The sequence below is a fragment of the Typopeltis vanoorti genome, chromosome 6 (assembly GCF_054136105.1).
Source record: "Typopeltis vanoorti isolate ZY-2024b chromosome 6, IOZ_Tvanoo_1.0, whole genome shotgun sequence".
NCBI classification, from domain to species: Eukaryota; Metazoa; Arthropoda; class Arachnida; order Uropygi; family Thelyphonidae; genus Typopeltis; species Typopeltis vanoorti.
The window spans coordinates 128,214,065-128,234,171 of record NC_143554.1 but is presented as its reverse complement, the minus strand read 5'-3'; the positions used below and the strand labels follow the sequence as shown (position 1 = coordinate 128,234,171).

Below are 20,107 nucleotides of genomic sequence, written 5' to 3'. Positions count from 1 at the left end.
GTAGCCAATCAGAAATAGCTGGCCCAAGACTATCACTATAAGACTATGACTGACAAGTGTTGCCATTTTGCAATCCCTAACCCAGACAAAATACGTTACTGTCTCCAAGAGGCTGGGTTCTACAGTCCATTTTCTTAAGTGGCAAAAAACCATAGTATGTAGGAGAAAAAAACCACTTGCCTTTGCCAGAGATCAAGTAACTCAGGAACAAGTCGAAAAAAGACTTTGAAAAAGTTTCTCCAGTTGGCAACTGGAATTGAACTCAGGTTCTCCTTCAAGCATCCCAGCCTAGTACTGTGGAAGCAAAAGCCACTCTAGTATTTAGAATTGGATATTCGTTCATCTAAACGATATTTGTTTTACATATCTTAACACATTTAATATTTTTAACTGAAAAAATTAAAGTTTGCAAAAAAATAATGAAAAAATAGAAAACATTAAATATATATTGCAAGTAAAAAAAAAAAAAAAAAAGATTTATTTATTAATTAGCAAAGGCAAGTAGTTTAAACTATCATGTAAATTTAAAAATAGCAAAATATTTTCCAGAAGTCTGTATAGCTCAGTGTAAGTGGCATGTGCGTATACAGTGCTAGGCTGCCTGAAGAAGCAGTATCCTAAATTCTATTCTAGTTGTCAACTAGAGAAAAGTTTTCTAAGCCTTTTTTCCACAGGTTCCTGAGTTAATATCTCTGGCTGGCATAGGCAAGTGGATTTTTCTCCCGTAAACTCAAGAAAATTGTAGAACTCACGCAGCGCTTGTCAGCTGCCTCTTTTCACTGGTACCGTGTATGATTAGTGATACCTCTGATTGACTACTGGTGGAGATTGAACTTCCCCCTCAGTTCTCAAAGTCATCAAAAAAGCCTCAAAAAATTCCTCCACTTCTACCTTAGTAGAACCTTCTGTGGGACCATAAGCACAAATAAGTCTCATTGTCCAGTTCCCCATTCTCATATTTGTCCACATTACTCTACTTGAGACTGACTGCCATTCAAGATTAGCCTCGTATTTTGTGTTGAATACTATGGCAACTCCTTCTTTTCCTTGATTGTCATTGCCTGAATATAACATTTTGTATTTATTGCTCAGAAAGATCTCACAAGTTTTTTTTTTTTGTTTCAGTCACCCCTATTATGTCGATCTGGTACTTATCTAATTCCTCAGCTAGCTCCATTTCTTTGCCATTCAAGCTTCTTATGTTGATGGTACCGATCTTTAACTCTGGTGATGTTGAGTTGGGGTTTGTTTTCAGATTTGTTCCAGTAGCTGACTTTTCGCTGTTCACCCTGGTTCCCTGGCGAAAACAACGGGGGCCTTGTTTAACCAGGTGACGCCCCAGCCTGCATGAAACATGAAATTTTGTCATGTTGTACCATCAGTAATTTCACTCGACTTTATAATCAGGGTGAGATTTCTCTGATTTGGCCAGAAAAGTCTTGGAAGGCATTTGCTTCCAAAAAAGGGCTGCTTTCATCGACATTAAATATTTGTTCCTCACAATAGTTCCCTTCTTCCACTATTTTCTTCAAAATCTCTGGATAATTTGCACCCATCTCCTTATCTGCACTTGCAGCTTCGCCTGTGATTTTAACATTATGTAAGCTATTTCTCTTGAAATGCTCACTTTAACCACCCAGCACTAGCATGGAATTCTTCTTTTCGATCATTGATAGCCCTTTCTTTCAAGGTTGCAAACAGACTTAATGCTTTTAATTTAATAAGGTCAGTGATTAGCAGGATCCGTTTTGGGTCACAATCTTCGATCCATGTAGAAAGAAGTCTCTCTAATTCAGTCATTATAATACTTTGATTTTGAGTGGTCTGCGCATGATGAACTTGAAGCAGCCTTACTTTTCTTTTTGTATTCGACAGCTTTGCTTAAAATTGGTCTTATAGTTGATTCACCCATTTTTGTGTTCTTGTACTAACTTTGCTCTGAACTCACCTTGTTCATTTTTCTTTGTTAGTTCAAGTTTTTCTTCCGATGAGATCACTTTTCGAATCATTTCCACTTTTTTTGCTCACTAATTCTTTTACTCATGAAAGATTGGGAAAATACTTTAAAAGAAAAAAAGTAAGGAAAACAATTGGAAAGGAGGCATGAGATGTGATCATCAAAATGCTATGTAATTAGCAGACGACATAAATTTGGAACATAGTGTACATGGAAATAGTGTAACATGCCATTAAAGAATAACTTTGTAAAATGTTTTAAATTGGTAACTAAATTATTTCATCCTGGTGAGTGATTTTTTAAAGTTAGTTATAAAAAATGCGGCATTTATTTTTAAGATGTACATAGACGCACTAATCGAATTTAGGTATAGAAAAAAAATGACGCATTAATCGAGGGATTGCTGTATATGTATACACACACACGTCAGAATTATTAATGGATTCTTTACATATAAAATCAAAATATGGAAATAATTATAGAATCAGGAATAGAATACTGATTTATTCACACATGCAAAAGTTTTCATGAATATTTTAAGTGTCTCCACAGGCAGATATTTGATATAAGTATTCTAGCACACAAATTCCAAGCATCCAACAGCAATTGATCTACCACTCAGCAGGTTTGTGCATGATGCAAATTACTCAATGCCTATAAAAACACAGGTTGTCACCACATCACTTCAATTCCTAGATGGCAAGTCATCATCAGTTCAGATGATTCTTTGAAATGGCGAGCCACCTGGATGACTTGAAACATGGCTGTCACAGGCCCAAAGTGGTGCATTGGCTTAATGTGTCACGAATTGTCATCTTGGCACTATGGATGCAGTTTTCTGAGAGCTACATGAACCAGAACAGAGTACTATCTGACTCTAACAGCAGGGTGGGAACCCTACAATATCCTATCACTATATATCTCCTTACATTGCTGCAGCCCCAGAGGAAACATTATTGAAATTGGTACTACAAACATGACTTAGAGCCCTGACAAATGGGGTACAGTTCTGTTCATTGTTAAGCTATATTTGGTCACTTAATTAGATAATTTAAACTGAAATATATTGATTTTTAATTGACCTGTGATTTATAAACATACAGCACCAACAAGTTTCGCCAATGGAGCTATTCGGCTTCTAACGGTAAAAGTAAATTCAAAGTGGCTAGTACAGAGAAATTGGAGTAACACTATTGTATAAATTAAAAATTGAAACAAACATAATATTGCACTTATGGAGCGTGCTGTATTAGTTACTGTTGTGTGAGCACACTCTGTAGTTTTGAGCAAAATGAAATTCTGGCAAGCTGAGTGATCTTATTAAGGTTTTCTATATGTCAGCTATTATCATTCCCTGGTTTAAGATTTTCTCCAGAACAGAGGACAACTACAGCTTTCTTGAAGTTTCTACAATGGAAGTCTTCTATCTATATAAGGCATGGAGCTCCTATCCCAATCAGTGGTGTGATTTGTAATCGTGAAATGATGGGCTAGTCCTGAATTTTCTGTTATTAACATCTCCTACATGTTCTTTTTTTTGGATTTCAAGGCTTCTCAACATCTGCCCTATATAGTTTAGACCACAAGGGCATGGGATGTTGTACACTCCAGCATGTTTGAAAGCATTAATGTCTTTTGCCATTGTAGAAACTTCAAGGAAGTCGTAGTAGTCCTCCGAAACTGACTTCCATTGTAGAAACTTCAGGGAAACCGTAGTAGTCCTCCATTCTGGAGAAAATCTTTAACAGAAACCAGGGAATGATAATAGCTGACATATGGAAAACCTTAATAAGATCGCTCGGTTTGCCAGAATTTCATTTCGCTCAAAACTACAGAACGTGCTCACACAACAGTGACTAATACAACACACTCCATGTGTGTGTAATGTTATGTGTTTGTTTCAATTAATTATATGAAGAGCCAAAGGCTTCAATTCGGCGACATGAACTTATTTAAGTTAAGGGATATTGCATCCCATATTGTTTCTTAGCCGAATAAGAAACTCAGAGTTTCATGCCGAATATAGAAACTAAAAGTTCGGTGATTCCAAGCATAAGCAAATACCTGGAAAGCAGTACCTGATTCATTTAGGTAGTGCAAACTGAGGCAACTCATAGAAAGGGTGGAGCAAGCTCCAATCACTATTCTTGGTATTTACCCATAATGTGAACTTAGCTCTTAGGAGCTGTATTACTGTTCAACATTATGAAAGGTTGAAACCAGTCTGGGTAGTGACCTCCTCTCAAATTCTTGAAATTGGCTCTGAAATTCTGGATATATATGGGATTGAAACTCAACGTATTGATTCTTTGTTGTTTTGGTTTGGTTTGTAGGAGTTGAACAGATGTTGTATAGTCCTTTTGGAGAATCCACTTAATTTCATGCATTGTTTGATAGTTGAAAGTTCTTTCTGTAAAAGATGGGGAGTAGAACAATTAGTTCTAGCTCGTCGAATTAAACATTTGATGATTCTTGTCTTTTGAGAGGGATGATGTGCAGATTGTTTGAGAATGTAATGTCCAGTAAAACTGGGTTTTCTGTAGACTGATGTAGTTAAATTTCCTGATGGAATTGATGAGAAGGATAAATTGTTGTCTTTTTCGATTTCCATGGCGAATTTGATACAAGGATGTAACATTGATTTTGGCTAAAAAGGAAGATAAAGAATCTGTTGTGAGGCCATACTGCAAAAATGTCATCTCTATATATGCAACCAAAAAAAAAAGGTTGAGGATATATAGATGAAAAAAGGATGTCTTCTAAATGCTTCCTACCCATACACAGTGGTAATGTACTATAGGTTGACCAACCAACCTCCTGTGTATGGGCTCAACGTAGGGGGGGGGGAGGAAATGCCCTAAATAAAAGTTAGCTAGAACAGGGGAAAGTGGACTTTTCACAGCGGGTCCTTCTACTTGGTTGTAGAATTTGTTTTGACACAAAAAATATCCAGTGCATTACAAACCCGAATAATTGTACAATATCTTGTGGGCAGATGTCAGTAAGTAGTTATAAAATCTTTTTGAGAGGTACATTTGTGAATAGAGCTTCTACATTGAAGCTCACCATAAGATCAGTAGGTTGTAAGGAGACATTTTTTAATTTGTTTAAGAAATCTGAAGAGTTTTTTTTTTTTATAAAAGAGAGAGATTTGCCTATATGTGATTTCAATAAGTTTGCTAAATGTTTGGCTATGCAGTAAGTAGGTGAATCTATACAGTCTATAATAGGATGGAGAGGAATGTCTGTTTTGTGGATTTTTGAAAGACCATAAAACCTAGGTCTTGCAAAATGAATTTTTAATCTTTCTATGGTGTCTGCATCTAAACTTCTAACTTCATCTAGAAGGGAATTTAATTTCTTCAGTTGCCAATTAGTGGATTCATCATCCAGTTCTTGGTATGTTGGGCGATCTCGTAGTAAAAGAGAAATTTTTCTTTTGTAATTTGAAGAATCCATAATTACTGTAGATCCAGCTTCTAGACAGAGTATTAGCTTTTTCATTGGAGAGGTGAAATAAGTTCCATTCGATGTTAAAAAGAAAATCTAAATCTGGAATCTTTTTTTAGGGACTATAGAGAATTCATGTCCTTTTGAAAGGATAAGTGTTTCACTGTCTGTTAAAGTGCAGCCAGACATGTTGATATCCCATTATCTGGAATACAGAGAGGCTTAATTTGTCTAGCAACAAAGACTTCCAATTTATGGTTTAGATGTCGATTTTGTTTATTAAATGAATGTTTAGCCACATTACGAACTATGTAGGAAAGCTGTTAGTCTAAGTTAGCGGAGATAATAAAAATAAAAGAAAGCACTTTATTATTCATCATGACAAATGCAGATAGATGGAGCATATTATAGTTTGCTATCCTTGTAAGCAAACATATAGGCTTTTCATCATGTCCAGCACTAGTCATTCGGTGGAATTTATTATAGTATGTTCATTGAGTTCTGAGTTAAGCCACACTCAGAATAATAATCTTATGTTGCAACTGCCTTCCCATGATTCTTATAAATGACTTTAATGGATATACCTTGTAGGGTATTATGTCCATCTGTTTCCATTTGTATTTGCCAATACAAATGTTAATGTACAGTGCTATCATCGATAGCACTGTACATTAACAGTGATTATACATATCATGATATATTATAATCTGTTAGATATATATGATGATTGTAAATAAAGTACTGGCAACATTGTGCACAAAATGAAAATTAGTTTATTTATCATGTCTATACAATTCTTTCAATGTGATCTCCTGCCATGTTCTGTGCCTGTTTCCAAATTTGTGGGAGGTGCTGGATATCATCAGCATAGTGTTGCCTGTTATCAGTGATGATGCAACCTACTGCTCGAAGAATCTCTTACATGAAACCACAGACCTGTGAAGGATTATTTCATTTTGGGGAGACAAGAACTCATCTGGTGAATACAGAGGATTTTCCAATACTTCCCATTGCCACCTGTCCAACATCTCTGTCACCAATTGCAACATGTGATGTCATGCATTGTGTGCAACAAACAGTGGAGAACCATGAAAAAATGATGTTACTTTCTCCTTAAAGCTGGACATTAATGGTGCTCAAGAAATCATCGATAGCACTGTACATTAACAGTTTGTCCTTGGGGCACATCATGATTTTAACTTTCCTGGGTTCCTGACAAACTTCTTTCAGATGGGGGGGGGTGATCCTGAATGGCACATTTGTCGGATTGTCTTTTATCCAAGCTTCATCAATAGCTAAGATAAGATTCAAGAATGCATCCCCCTTCAATTTTGTATCATTCTAGATGGAGATCAGCAACCATGTACCTATGCCATTTTTGTATCTCAGTCAAGTGATGTGGGACCCAACGAGCTGAAATTTTGCACATTCCAAGCCTCTCTTTTAGGATGTACCAAACACTTTGGTGGTTAATCCCAGTTTCCTGGACCAACCAGCATACAGTCCATCACCGGTCCTCGAGGAGTCCTCAAATAAGCTCAGCATATTCATCTGAAATGTCAGGTGATCTTACTCTGCACATAATTCACTGTCAGCACAATAACAGTTGCAGTTTTACCTTGTGCAACTTGGACCTTGATCTAGAACTGTTGTTCTAATCTTATGAACATACTTGAGAGTGTTGCACACTGAGACATTGACTTTAGCCATTTTTCCAAACATAGACATTTGTATGGGCTGTGGTGTCTTGTGTGTGTATATATATACAATACATATAACTAGCACCTCTGTTCAAGTGCAACATTTAAGTTACTATCTCCTGACAGTGTTGCCACTATTTTATTTACAACCCTCGTATAACGTATTGTGCAACGGTAGCAACTACAGTTCAGGCATTTATCAACAGGGTAACAGTGTGTTTATGTGTATGTAACAGATCGTATTGTGCAACAGTAACTGCAATTCCAAAAGTATCTTGATTTCCACTCTATCCAAAATCATGATGACCTGATGCCTACCACATTTAATCTCATAGCTTTTGAACATGCTTGAGTCAAAGCATATTATTAGTCACACATCTTGTATCTATGGTATATTCCGGTAATTGGACCACATTTTTTTAATAAGCCATATAAAACACAATGAATTAATAAAAGACCCGACAAGTTTCGTAAGTCGTTTGACTTACATCTTCAGGGGTAAAAGGTAACTTAAAGTTTAAAACATAAAGAAAAGAGTTTTACCCTGAAGATGTAAGTCAAATGATTTACGAAACTTGTCGGGTCTTTTATTAATTCATTGTGTTTTATATAGCTTATTTAAAAAAGTGTGGTCCAATTACTGGAATATACCATGTGAATTTCTAAACCACAGAAACCTCCACTTACAATCTTTTATCTAGTTTTTCATTTATCAGTGAACCAATGCAAGTTCTATGGGATAAAATTTGTAAAATAAGCTGTTCACTGATCTTGGAACATAATGGATGTGCATTGTTGCTGAATCCAAAGGCACTAGGAGCAAACTTTGCACAAATATCAGCAACAGTATCATATCCTGAATTTTTTGCATGCAGCAAATGAAAGAAATAGCATTTTTTTTTTTTTTTTTTTTTTTTTTTCAAATGGGCTAGAGCCATATAATCAGGCATTCTTCAACAAGATATGGGGGGGAAAAAAAAGTCAGTATGGGATGGATTTTACCATTAGGACTGATGCATTCATTAGCAGATGGTAAAACATCTTCCACCATCCTCTCTATATTTCCTTCGGTATAAAACATGTTAATGAGTGTCCCAGAAGGCTAACATTGCACTTAAACTGTTCCATATTTCATTCATTATGCCTTCAGTACAGATTGCAATTTATGTGTTCTATGTATAAAGAAGCTGGTAGGATTCAGCAGTCATTGACTGCATATGGCTTTAGCATTTCAAATTACTATTGCTTGGAAATTTGTTTAACTTTTTCTGGTGTCAGTAGTTGTAAGTACCCCAGTTTTTTTTTTTTTTTTTTTTTTTTTTTTTTGAGGGGCAATTCCAAAATATAAAGTAATATTTTACAGTTCAAGAGACTGATTTAAAATATATTCAAAAGTAAAATTTTACTTAAATGCAGATTTTCACATAGTTAAATCACTATATACATGTAAAATTGCATAATGTAAACAACTAATATTTTGTATTTCATCACACCAGAGTGAAAACATACAACCAGAGCTAAACAAATGCTGATGTTTTTCTCTCAGGCCAGTCACATGGTAATAGGAACTCATGGGAACTGAAAACAAACATAGTGTAAAGACAAAGGATAGAAAACCCCCATTACAAGTTGGCACAGAGCAGGCTTAACAAGATAATTACTAAATCTATCATTAAAATTGAGATATTTGCATACAGTGAATAAAGGACATGTATGATATGCCAAATTAACCAACCAGGGAATATGTTTATAAAGGATGGAGTAAATATATATGTAATCAAATATTTAAAAAAAGAAAAAATCGAATGAAAGTTTATTAGCAAGAGTTCCGAGTCACTATTTCCCAGAAATTAGACCACCATTGAGTATGTTGAGTTTTTTTGACCAAAAATCAATGGACATTCTAGCTAGTCTGGATATTGTATCATTATTCACAAATGTTCCTGTGAATAAAGTTATGGTACTTATAATCTGTTCCCTCAAGACATCTCTCAACTATTTAAACACTGTCTCAACTCGCTTTTCAGGTGGGATGGGAAAATCTACAAACAACTTTTGGGCCTTGCAATGGGAAGCCCCCTATCTCCTCCTTGTGCAGACTTATTCATGGAAAACTTCTAAAAAGATGTCTTGTTACCTACAAATCCTAAACCATCTCTTTGGTGGAGATATGTAGGCAACATATTCATAAGATGAAAACACAGTGTGGTTGAGTTACATGATTTTCTGTCATCTATTAACTCCTTCCACCATAAAATCAAATCCACTAAAGAACTTGAAAATGAAGGAAAATTATCTTTTCTAGATGTTCTAATTACGAAAAAAACAGATGGAGGCATTTATTTCTCTTAGTGTGTACTGTAAGCCAACTCATACAAGTCGTTATCTACATTTCTCCTCGTTGTACCATATTTCACAAAAATTATATTATGTGACACCTCCTTGGAGTGCCAACAGCATCAAATAATTGAACTCCTTCCAACTACTAACCATGCTTAAACTCGCTTAACTTTTTGTTGAGCCATTAGTAGCAGAGGCTCTACCAATTGACCTATATGCTGAAAAAGAGGATAATCTCTATTATAAGAGATAGAATTACACTCTATTCTCCAACTACTGATCAGCAATGGATATCCTAAAAAAAATAGCACAAAGAATTTGAATGTAGAGATTTTCTAATCTCTCTCCACAACAGAATCATTGCATTCATTACAGAGACTTAGTTTCCATCCTTTTTATTAGCAAACTTACACTAAAAATCTTCACAACAAATCCAATAAGTCTGGATTGGCACAACATGGATTAGAGACAAACCATAACATTCTCTTGTCCAAAACTTGCCTTCTAGACAGATGTCGGTATAAATTCAAACGCCTATTTAAATTAAAGAGGGCTTAGGCCTTACTTCGCCCTAACCTGAATCATAACGACTGCCTATCTATGTCAAAAATATGGGAATGTTTGATCTGAATAACACATTTTTTTTTTTTCTAATGAAGATCTAGATACTACATCTAATGATATCTTTAGTATGATTTTATAAATTAAGTTTTTTGTATAACATTGTATATTATACATATACATAACTATTCTGCACTCTCGTGATTAACAATATAACATCACGTGGCTCGTTCTAATTTTGAATGATCAATTGTTTATATTCTACCTTGTAAAAAACTGTTTTCTGTCTAGCCATTGATGATAGTTTATTTTTAAAACTGAAATATCTGGCAATATATTAAATATACTTTTCTTTTCTAAATAAATTGTAAATAAAATTCTTAGTAAAGTGCTTTAAGGTGGGGGACCACACTGGGTTTGGAATACAAGGCATGTTCAAAAAAAGAAAAAAAAGACCAAACTTTTGCTATAAAGACAACTCCTCATTTTACAACAGGAGAACAGTCTTAAAATTCTGGGACATTCCAACAAAGTAGTCCTCTGTACTGGCAATACACAGTTTCCAATGTTTCTTCCATTGTTGGAATGCACTTTCTGTGATGGTGCACCATTCTCATCACATTTTCCTGAATCTCCTATAGCTTGGAAACAACATCCTTTCAAAGTGGTTTTAAGTTTGGGAAACAGGAAAAAGTCTGCTGGGGCTAAGTCTGGAGAATAGCGTGGATAGGGCACAACGGATGTGCGATGTTTTGCCATATAAATGCAGATGGAGTATGCAGCAAAATTTCACACACATTGTTTTTCAAGCTCTTTCATTGTCACTAAACCAATGAACAGTTTGTGCATGTGCTCACTTCTGCAGATGTAACTAGACGACTAATGCTCATAGTAGAAAGGGGCAAATGGCAGGTTGTTGAAACCTGCGGCTAGGTACACTCAGTAACCACAGCATGCTCTCTGTGTCGGTTGGTGCGCTATTTAAAAAGTTCAGTCTTTTTTTGAACTTGCCTCGTATATCTAAATTTATTAAATTTTCTTGCAGAGAGGAATAGGTGTTTGGAGAACGGCCTTGATATCGATATTTTGGGAGAATCTAATTCTGGCGTAAGTATTTCTTTGTTTCTTGGGCTTTGTAGGCTTATCAGATTTCCAAGAGGTGAAGAACTATCTTTGTCTGGCTTTTGTTTATCTGATTTTGGGAAGTATTGACAGCCATTGTTCCTCTACTTCACAGGAAAATGTTTAATACATCATCCACTACATCTGTGCCAGTTATGTTTACTTTACATTCAGTGGATATAGGAATAACTATTTTTCCTACGGAGTGTCTGAAGGATTTTTTCATTATGTTGTAATCTTATTTTCTGATTAGTTAGTTCTCATTTAATACAATCATCTTAGGAGCTGCTTCACGAGTTATGATCACAAATCTTCTCTTTACAGTCTTAATCTTGCAAATTATTTACAAACCACAAAATTGCAGGTTTCCAGGGGATGCTTTAGGGCCAAAGCTGTATAACTGAGAGGAGACCTCCACATAGCCTTTAAAGGAATGCAAAGAGCCGATCAAGGCTTCTGACCTAATGTCCAATCCTCACCTTCTAGTGGTGCAACCTGTTCGGTATCTACTTGGATACTGAACGAACGAGGATGGGCTAGCAATTTGGGATTTAACTGACCAAATTGTATTCTTATTGGCTTAAACCAATATACAAAATGATGGTACAACATGACAAACTTTCATGCCAGCTGGGGTGTAGCCTGGTTAAACAACGCCCCGATTGTTATCGCCAGGGAACCAGGGCGAACAGCCAAAAGTCAGCTACTGGAACAAATCTGAAAGCACACCCCAAATACAAAATGTTATATTCAGGCAATGACAATCAAAGAAAAGAAGGGGTAGCCATAGTATTCAACACTAAATACGAGACTAATCTTCTTGAATGGCAGGCAGCCTCAAGTAGAGTGATGTGGGTAAATATCAGAATGGGGAACTGGACAATAAGACTTATTTGTGCCTATGGTCCCACAGAAGGCACTACTAAGGTAGAAGTGGGGAAATTTTTGAGGGTATAGAGAAAGCTACTGACACAATCAAAAAAGGAAAAGTTGGTCCTTGTTGGGGATCTAAATAGCAGAGTAGGAAGTGATTGTCAGACAATAGTTTATAACTTTTTGCCCGTATTTATAATGGGGGGAAACAGTATTGGCAATGTACTGAATGTCTTGTTTTCTGCCAGAGCTTTATTGGATTGTATGATTATAGTCAAGTTTTGGGAAAATTTGGAGAAAATGTTGGATTTCTGCTCAGGACATGGAATGGTTATTACTAACACCATGTTCCAACATAAAAATGTGCACAAATTCACATGGAGAGAAGAGGCAAGGAATAAGAAAAGTCTCATTGACTATATTATTGTTGATAGCAATGTCTTCTCCCTGGTGCAAGACACCAGAGTGTACAGAGAATTTGAAATTGGAAGTATTCACATATTTAGTCTTGAGCAGGATAAAATTGAATTTCGTATTGAAAAGAATGAAATGTAAGAAATTTTTTAAGCAAATAAAAGTTCAGCAGCTCTCAGATGTGAACTGTAGACTAAAATACACAAAGATTATTGAAAAAAAAAATGAAAGAGTTTGAGAACAAGAACCAAACCTTGAAGAAAACCCTGATTGATTCAGCCAGAGAGGCATGTGGTGAGGTTGTCTACAAGGATAGAAAAATCAGAACTCAATGGTGGACATAGGAAGTTAAAGAGGCAGTAAAGGAAAAGAAAGCATATCAAAAGTTCCTGGCAAATAAGTCAGCTTGTGCTCTTAGAGAATACAGAGACAAATGTAAGAAAGCGGAACACTGTGTAAAACTAGCTAAACAAAAGTCATGGTAGGACTTTGGCAAAAATATAGAAAATAAATATCAAGAAAGTGGCAAAATATCCTGGAGGTTGTTGAAGTTTAGAAATGGAGGAAAGAGTGCTATAAAAGGAGTTAGAGATGATAAAGGTGACAGGAGAAAAAAAAAGATATCCTTGAAGTATGGAGTAATTACTTTGAAAAATTGCTAAATGAAACAAGCAGTGGTAGTACAGTGGTAAAAAACACTCGACAGGCATACAGTCAGGAATACATATCCATGCTTGAAATGTGGAAAGTCAGCTGGAGTAGATGATATTCGACCAGAAATGCTAAAGTATGGTGGTATAAGTCTTACAGTGGCTGCAGTGCATAGTTCAGAAGGCCTGGGCAGAGGGACGAATTCCTGATGATTGGAGTAGAGCTCTAATAGTACCCATATATAAAAAGGGAAATAAAACTGAATGTGATAATTACAGAGGTATTTCCCTACTGAGTGTTCCAGACAAGATTTATGCCAGTATACTTGAGAAAGGTTGAGAAGAATTGTGGAAGAAAAAGCTGGATTCAGGCCAAATAGAGGCTGTCATGATAAAATCTTCACTTTACGTCAATTAGTTGAGAAAGCACGTGAATATAACAAAGATCTGTATTTAAGTTTTGTTGATCTGGAAAAGGCACACGACAAGGTGCTAAGAGAGAAGCTATTCAATACACTACAGTTATATGATGTCAATGGGGCATTATATCAAGCAATACTTAGTCTTCATTTGAGTTGTAAGTCAGCAATTAAAATTGAAGGAGGTACAGGAAGATGGTTTAATGTTAAATCTGGTGTGAGACAAGGATGTACATTATCCCCTCTGTTATTCATTATTTATATGGATCACATTATGAAGGAAAGTGGTATTAAACATGATATCAGAATTGGAGATGTTAATGTCAGCTCTTTGCTTTATGCAGATGATGTTATTCTTTTAAATAAATCCGCTATAAGTTTGCAAGATTCCCTGACGAAATTGAATAACTGTTGTAATAGATATGGTATGAAGGTCAGCAATGAAAATAAGTAGAATCGTTGAAAATGTTAACTGTGTTTTGAATGCGGAACCTGTGGAACAAGTAAAACATTTCAGCTACTTAGGCACGATTTTTAGTGAAGATGGTAAATTAAATATGGAAATAAACAATAGAATCAACAAAGCTGGTATGATAGGAAGTCAATTGAATAAATTCATATGGAATAAGAGAGAAATTAGTCGGAACACTAAATTAGCTATATACACTGTTCAAACCAGTTTTAACTTATGAAATAGAGCTGGGTCATAAGTAAAACACATCACCAAAGACTAGAGACCACAGATATGAGAGTCCTGAGCAGATAGCATCAATGGCAATATCATTTTAAAAACAAGGATATTAGAAAGAACTTGACATTGTCAGCATCCAGGAATGCATTAGCAGAGCTAATTTCAGGTGGTATGGTCACTTGAACAGAATGGGCGAGGAAAGATTAGCAAAACAAGTGTTCTCTGCCAGGTTGGCATGAAAACAACCCAGAGGAAGACTAAGATATAGGTGGATTGATATGGTATAAAGTGCCTTAGACGATAGAAATATAAGATCTGATAATGTTGGAGTCTTGACAAGTAACAGACCGATTTGGAGCAAAATAGTAGACAGAAAGTTAGTAATGATATAAGTTTTTCATGTAGTACTATCATATCCTGTACACCCATTGGGGGTACATGTCAGGAATTTCATCATCATCATCAAATTCCTGCCATGTACCCTCAAGGGGTGTACAGGATATGACAGTACTACATGAAAAAATTACATCATTACTAACTTCCTATCTACAATTTTCCTCCAAATCAGTCTGTTACTTGTCAAGACTCCAACATTATCAGATCTTATATTTCTATCGTCTAAGGCACTTTGTACTGTATCAATCCACCTATATCTTGGTCTTCCTCTGGGTCGTTTTCCTGCCAACCTGGCAGAGAACACTTGTTTTGCTAATCTTTCCTCTCCCATTCTGTTTAAGTGACCATACCATCTGAGATTAGCTCTGCTAACGCATTCCTGGATGCTGACAATGTCAAGTTCTTTCCTAATATCCTCATTTTTAATATGATATTGCCATTGATGCCATCTGTTCACGCCTCTAATCTTTCTCAGGACTCTCATATCTGCGGTCTCTAGTCTTTGGTCAAGTGTTTTACTTCTGACCCAGCTCTCAGATCCATAAGTTAAAATTGGTTTGAACACAGTCTTGTATACAGCTAGTTTAGTGTTCCAACTAATTTCTTTCTTATTCCATATGAATTTCTTCAATTGACTTCCCACGATACCAGCTTTGCTGATTCTGTTGTCTATTTCTATATTTAGTTTACCATCTTCAGTAAAAATTGTGCCTAAGTAGCTGAGATGTTTTACTTGTTCCACAGGTTCTCCATTCACAACACAGTTGACATTTTCAATGATTCTGCCTATTTTCATTGTCTTTGTCTTTTTATTGCTGACCTTCATACCATATCTATTACAACAGCTATTCAATTTAGTCAGAGAATCTTGCAGACTTGTAGCAGATTTATTTAGAAGTATAACATCATCCGCATAAAGCAAAGAGCTGACATTAACATCTCCAATTTTGATATCAGATTTAATACCACATTCCTTCATAATGTGATCCATATAGATAATGAATAACAGAGGGGATAATGTACATCCTTGTCTCACACCAGATTTAACATTAAACCATCTTCCTGTACTTCCTTCAATTCTAACTGCTGACTCACAACTCAAATAAAGACTAAGTATTGCTTGATATAATGCCCCATTGACACCATATAACTGCAGCGTATTGAATAGCTTCTCTCTTGGCACCTTGTCATATGCCTTTTCCAAATCGACAAAACGTAAATACAGATCTTTGTTATATTCCCATGCTTTCTCGACTATTTGTCGTAAAGTGAAGATCTGATCCTGACAGCCTCTATTTGGCCTGAATCCAGCTTGTTCTTCACCAAGCTTTTCTTCCACAATTCTTCTCAACCGTTTCTCAAGTATACTTGCATAGATCTTGCCAGGAATACTCAGTAGGGAAATACCTCTGTAATTCTCACATTCAGTTTTATTTCCCTTTTTATATATGGGTACTATTAGAGCTCTACTCCAATCATCAGGAATTCGTCCCTCTGTCCAGGCTTTCTGAACTATGCAGTGCAGCCACTGTAAGACTCTTATACCACCATACTTCAGCATTTCTGGTCGAATATCATCTACTCCTGCTGCCTTTCCACATTTCAAGCCTTTGATGGCTTTTTCTACTTCAAGTATGGATATGTATTCCTGGTCAGTGTTTTTTATCACTGTGCTGTCATCACTGCTTGTTTCATTTAGCAGTTTTTCAAAGTAATTACTCCATACTTCAAGGATATCTTTTTCTCCTGTTTTCATTTCACCTTTATCATCTCTAATTCCTTTTACAGCACTCTTTCCTCCATTCCTAAGCTTCTTCAACAACCTCCAGAATATTTTGCCGCCACCTTGATATTTATTTTCTATATTCTTGCCAAAGTCCTCCCATGACTTTTGTTTAGCTAGTTTTACACACTGTTTAGCTTTCTTACATTTGTCTCTGTATTCTGTAAGAGTAAAAGCTGACTTATTTGCCAGGAATTTCATGATGATGAAAATTATACAGGTTTGTGTCCCTTTCAATATTTTAATCTTTTCAGCATAAGAGAACCTCCCAATAAGTTGTAGTGGCAAGGTTCCTATTCACCATGATATTAAATGTTCTGCTCTGGCTTGATTTTATGTTTTTCTTCCTTATACCACTGTCAGTCTTAGAAGTAGGCTAAATATCTCCAGATGGTGCTGGGAACTCAGAAGAAACACCTTGTTTCCCTCCCTTCTAAAGATTAAGAGGCAAGCTCAAGGCAAAATACACGATTTTTCTAGTTCACACTGTGTAAACTGGAAAAGTAAGACAGAGGCATGTGTTAAGGGCTATAAAAAAATCTGAATGTTTGAAAAAAAAAAAGTGATTATACCATAATGTTCATAATTCTTAACTTTGAGGCTTTTATTAAACATCAATATCTATACTGATGTTGTCCTATTGAGTTGATGAGCAAGAATGTATTGGTCACTTCTTTTTACACTACAAGAAATGGAGTTACATTTTCATATATACATATTTTATTGGTAGAAACGAATACCAGCAAAAGAGAACTACATTATTGTAAACAAATTCATCACAAATATATTAACAAAAATTTGTTTTACATTAACGGAATGATGTGAACCGGTATGGTGAGAGAATACCAGTTCAATGGAGGTCACAATTTTGCTAGCAAACATTTTTAATCAATAGATTAAAAATAAGTTTGAAATGCATGCACACTACACAGAATTTTGTTTTTGCATTATTCAAAATTATTAAACTGAAGTTGAATCAGACACAATCTTAGCATTATTCAGTCCAGAACTAATTTCCATAGGTTCTTCACTGGGAATGGTATTTTCTGTGTCCACTTTTTCTGGACCATCATAAATTCCACTTTCCAAGTTACCATCTTTATTTTCCTTGCGCTAGAAAGACAGCATAATTATAATTACACGTTTAACCATTACAACCTCAAAGAACAGCTATAAATTTTATATGGTTAATTCTCACTATAATGAATTTCTCAGAAAACACAATTGCTGCCATGGGGATCTGGTTATTTTATTATCATTTTATAGGTTATTACATTGGTTTCTATAGCAGAATAATTTTATTTCATCTGTTCCTAGACTGGCATTCATTAATGTATATATATATAAACACCCTTCTTAATAAAGCAGTGTTCCTTCTTGTCAGTCAGAAGGATTTTCAGATTCCTTCTTCAAATTCCTTCCTAGGCTGCTGAACTCTATTGCACCAATGCTCTCAAATAAAAATCAACATAGATGTCTAGAGTTCACTATAATGCATACGCTGCTTGGAAAGAAGTCAACAGACACCATAGTGTGGGAACAAACAGTCATGGTGCCCCACCTTAATAAGATGTAGAACCTCCTTTCACTGCAATGACTGCAGCATCCTACAGGAAAATACAATAGTGATCAAAGGGAATTTGGGGCAATTCTTCCTGTACACATGTAATAAGGTCCTAGACTATTGTGGGGCAGACATCCCTTGATATCTGAATATCAAGAGATGTCTGCCCCACCCGGTACGCCAGTTCATCCCACAGATGTTCGATAGGGTTGAGATCAGGGTTCTGTGGAGGCCAGTCAAGTGTGATGACGTTTGTTTCCATAGACCATGCAATTACAGCAGCAGCCTCATGCATTGTCTTGCTGAGAAAAACAATGATCAGTTCCATAGAAACACCACAAAGTAGGAAGCATTGCAATGTTCAGATACCACTTTTGGAATATACACTTGTCACTGAACAGAATTCAGATCAAAAGAAAACTATACTCCTTCAAGAAGCAGATGCAAATATGAAAGACTATTAATGGTATCAAAATCATCTCAAAAGCATTTCCACTAAATCAGATTTTGGAAAATTCTATAACTTTCAATCCAATGGGCTTACGTTGCTAGTGATTCAAGGTCCTAGAGGATGCTTGCTATGGTCATTGTTTCTTCTAAAAGCAAAATGTGCTTTCCTGCACATGATAAATCTCCTTTTGAACATGGCTTTCCTGTTTCTTAGCATATTTTTTGAAGACATTCTTGCAACAAGCAGTTAAATATTAAGTCGATAAATCCTACATTTAAAGTGCTTTTCATAATTTTATCATGCCTGACTTACATATTGTGCTAATAATTTGTGAATACTATCCAGAGAATTCTGATTATCCTTAAAGAAAGTTCCTAAGAAATTTGATTATTTTATTTAGCACTCTAAAAGACAAGTTAAAATGACCTACCTTTTTTAGTCCATCTCACCTTTAATAATAATACAATTTTTACAGTCAGATAACACACAACTAAATCATTCATATATATATATATATATATATTAGGATAACCAAGTTATTTTATAAACTTGATTATTTTAACTCCTAATCCCAAGTATGCAAACAATTAAGTTTGCGCCTGAAACAAAGTGCAAGTCTAAAGATGATACAACACCATGGCAACTCATTGTAAACATCATTTCACTATTCTTAGTATTTTCCCATAATGTAAAGCACATCTCACTAGAAGATGTATACTGCAATGCATTATGGGTGGGGTTACTACCCAGACCCCCACCCATAATGTGTGTGTGTATATATATTCTCTAGCCAAGAATAAACCATCAAATCAAAGGAAACTTTATGAGTAAACTAATATTGGCAGATTGAGAAGTGGTGTCCATGCTCCTCAGAGAAAAGACCAATCACATATGGTACTATGCAAGTGGTAGATATATTTCATAGCCTGGTGTAATACCACAACTAAGTTTACTGAATTCTTGAAGTGGTCAGAAACTATATCTGGACTCCCTCTTGTACAGCTTTAAAATTATTCTTCTGCAGACTTGATACTAGACAGTTTACTAGGCTGAACCTAATGAAAACACTTCAGGAGACTTACAGATCAGCTAGTGATGATGATAATCTTGCCAGGCTTGAGTGGAATGAGTCCAATTAACTGTATGCAGAGGCACTTTTAAGACTATGATATGCAGAGGAGTTGGATGAAATTCTCTGCATGGGGCTTAGTAAAGAACTCATTACACTATATTTCATGTCACTCCAAGTTTTAACAAACAATGATCCATCAAGCAAAGAGAAACAGATTACATGTGAATAGAGACAAAACTACCAAAGCCTTTCAGATTCGCTTCACAAATCTATGGAGGTCATCGTGCCAATCTGAATGATTTTTATTTTTGTTTCCGATCTGCAAAATCACAGCTTTTCTAACAAACTCGAATTACAGCTTCAATCCACATTTATCTCAATTTTTCTACACCAAAGGAGAGAGAATTGCATTCTCTCCTTTGGTTTCAAAGGCAGCATTTGCACACATGTTCACTCTGTTATGCCGTGTCAGAGGATTTCCAACTTAGAATTTAATCCTCTCTGGCTAAAATTTTCTCTTTGTCTCATTCTATCAAATGTTCTTATACAAACTGTCCACATACCTCCATGAATACCAGGTAATGCTAATTACTCTCCAAACAGTTGATCTCTTCCTCACTGGCGACCTTTTTTTTTTTTTGTAGAGTGGATGTTCTTCATCCAA

General features: G+C 35.6%; 1 protein-coding gene across 1 annotated transcript in view; it reads right to left on the bottom strand.

Annotated features, from left to right (window-relative positions):
• Positions 1–17,058: 17,058 nt before the first annotated feature.
• Fkbp59 (FK506-binding protein 59kD) overlaps positions 17,059–20,107 on the bottom strand; it is a 63,303-nt gene continuing 60,254 nt past the window's right edge. The window contains exon 7 of the mRNA XM_090393691.1: positions 17,059–17,469. Within this exon, the coding sequence (XP_090249817.1) occupies positions 17,317–17,469 (153 nt within the window). The 3' untranslated portion in view covers positions 17,059–17,316. The remainder of the gene's footprint in view (positions 17,470–20,107) is intronic.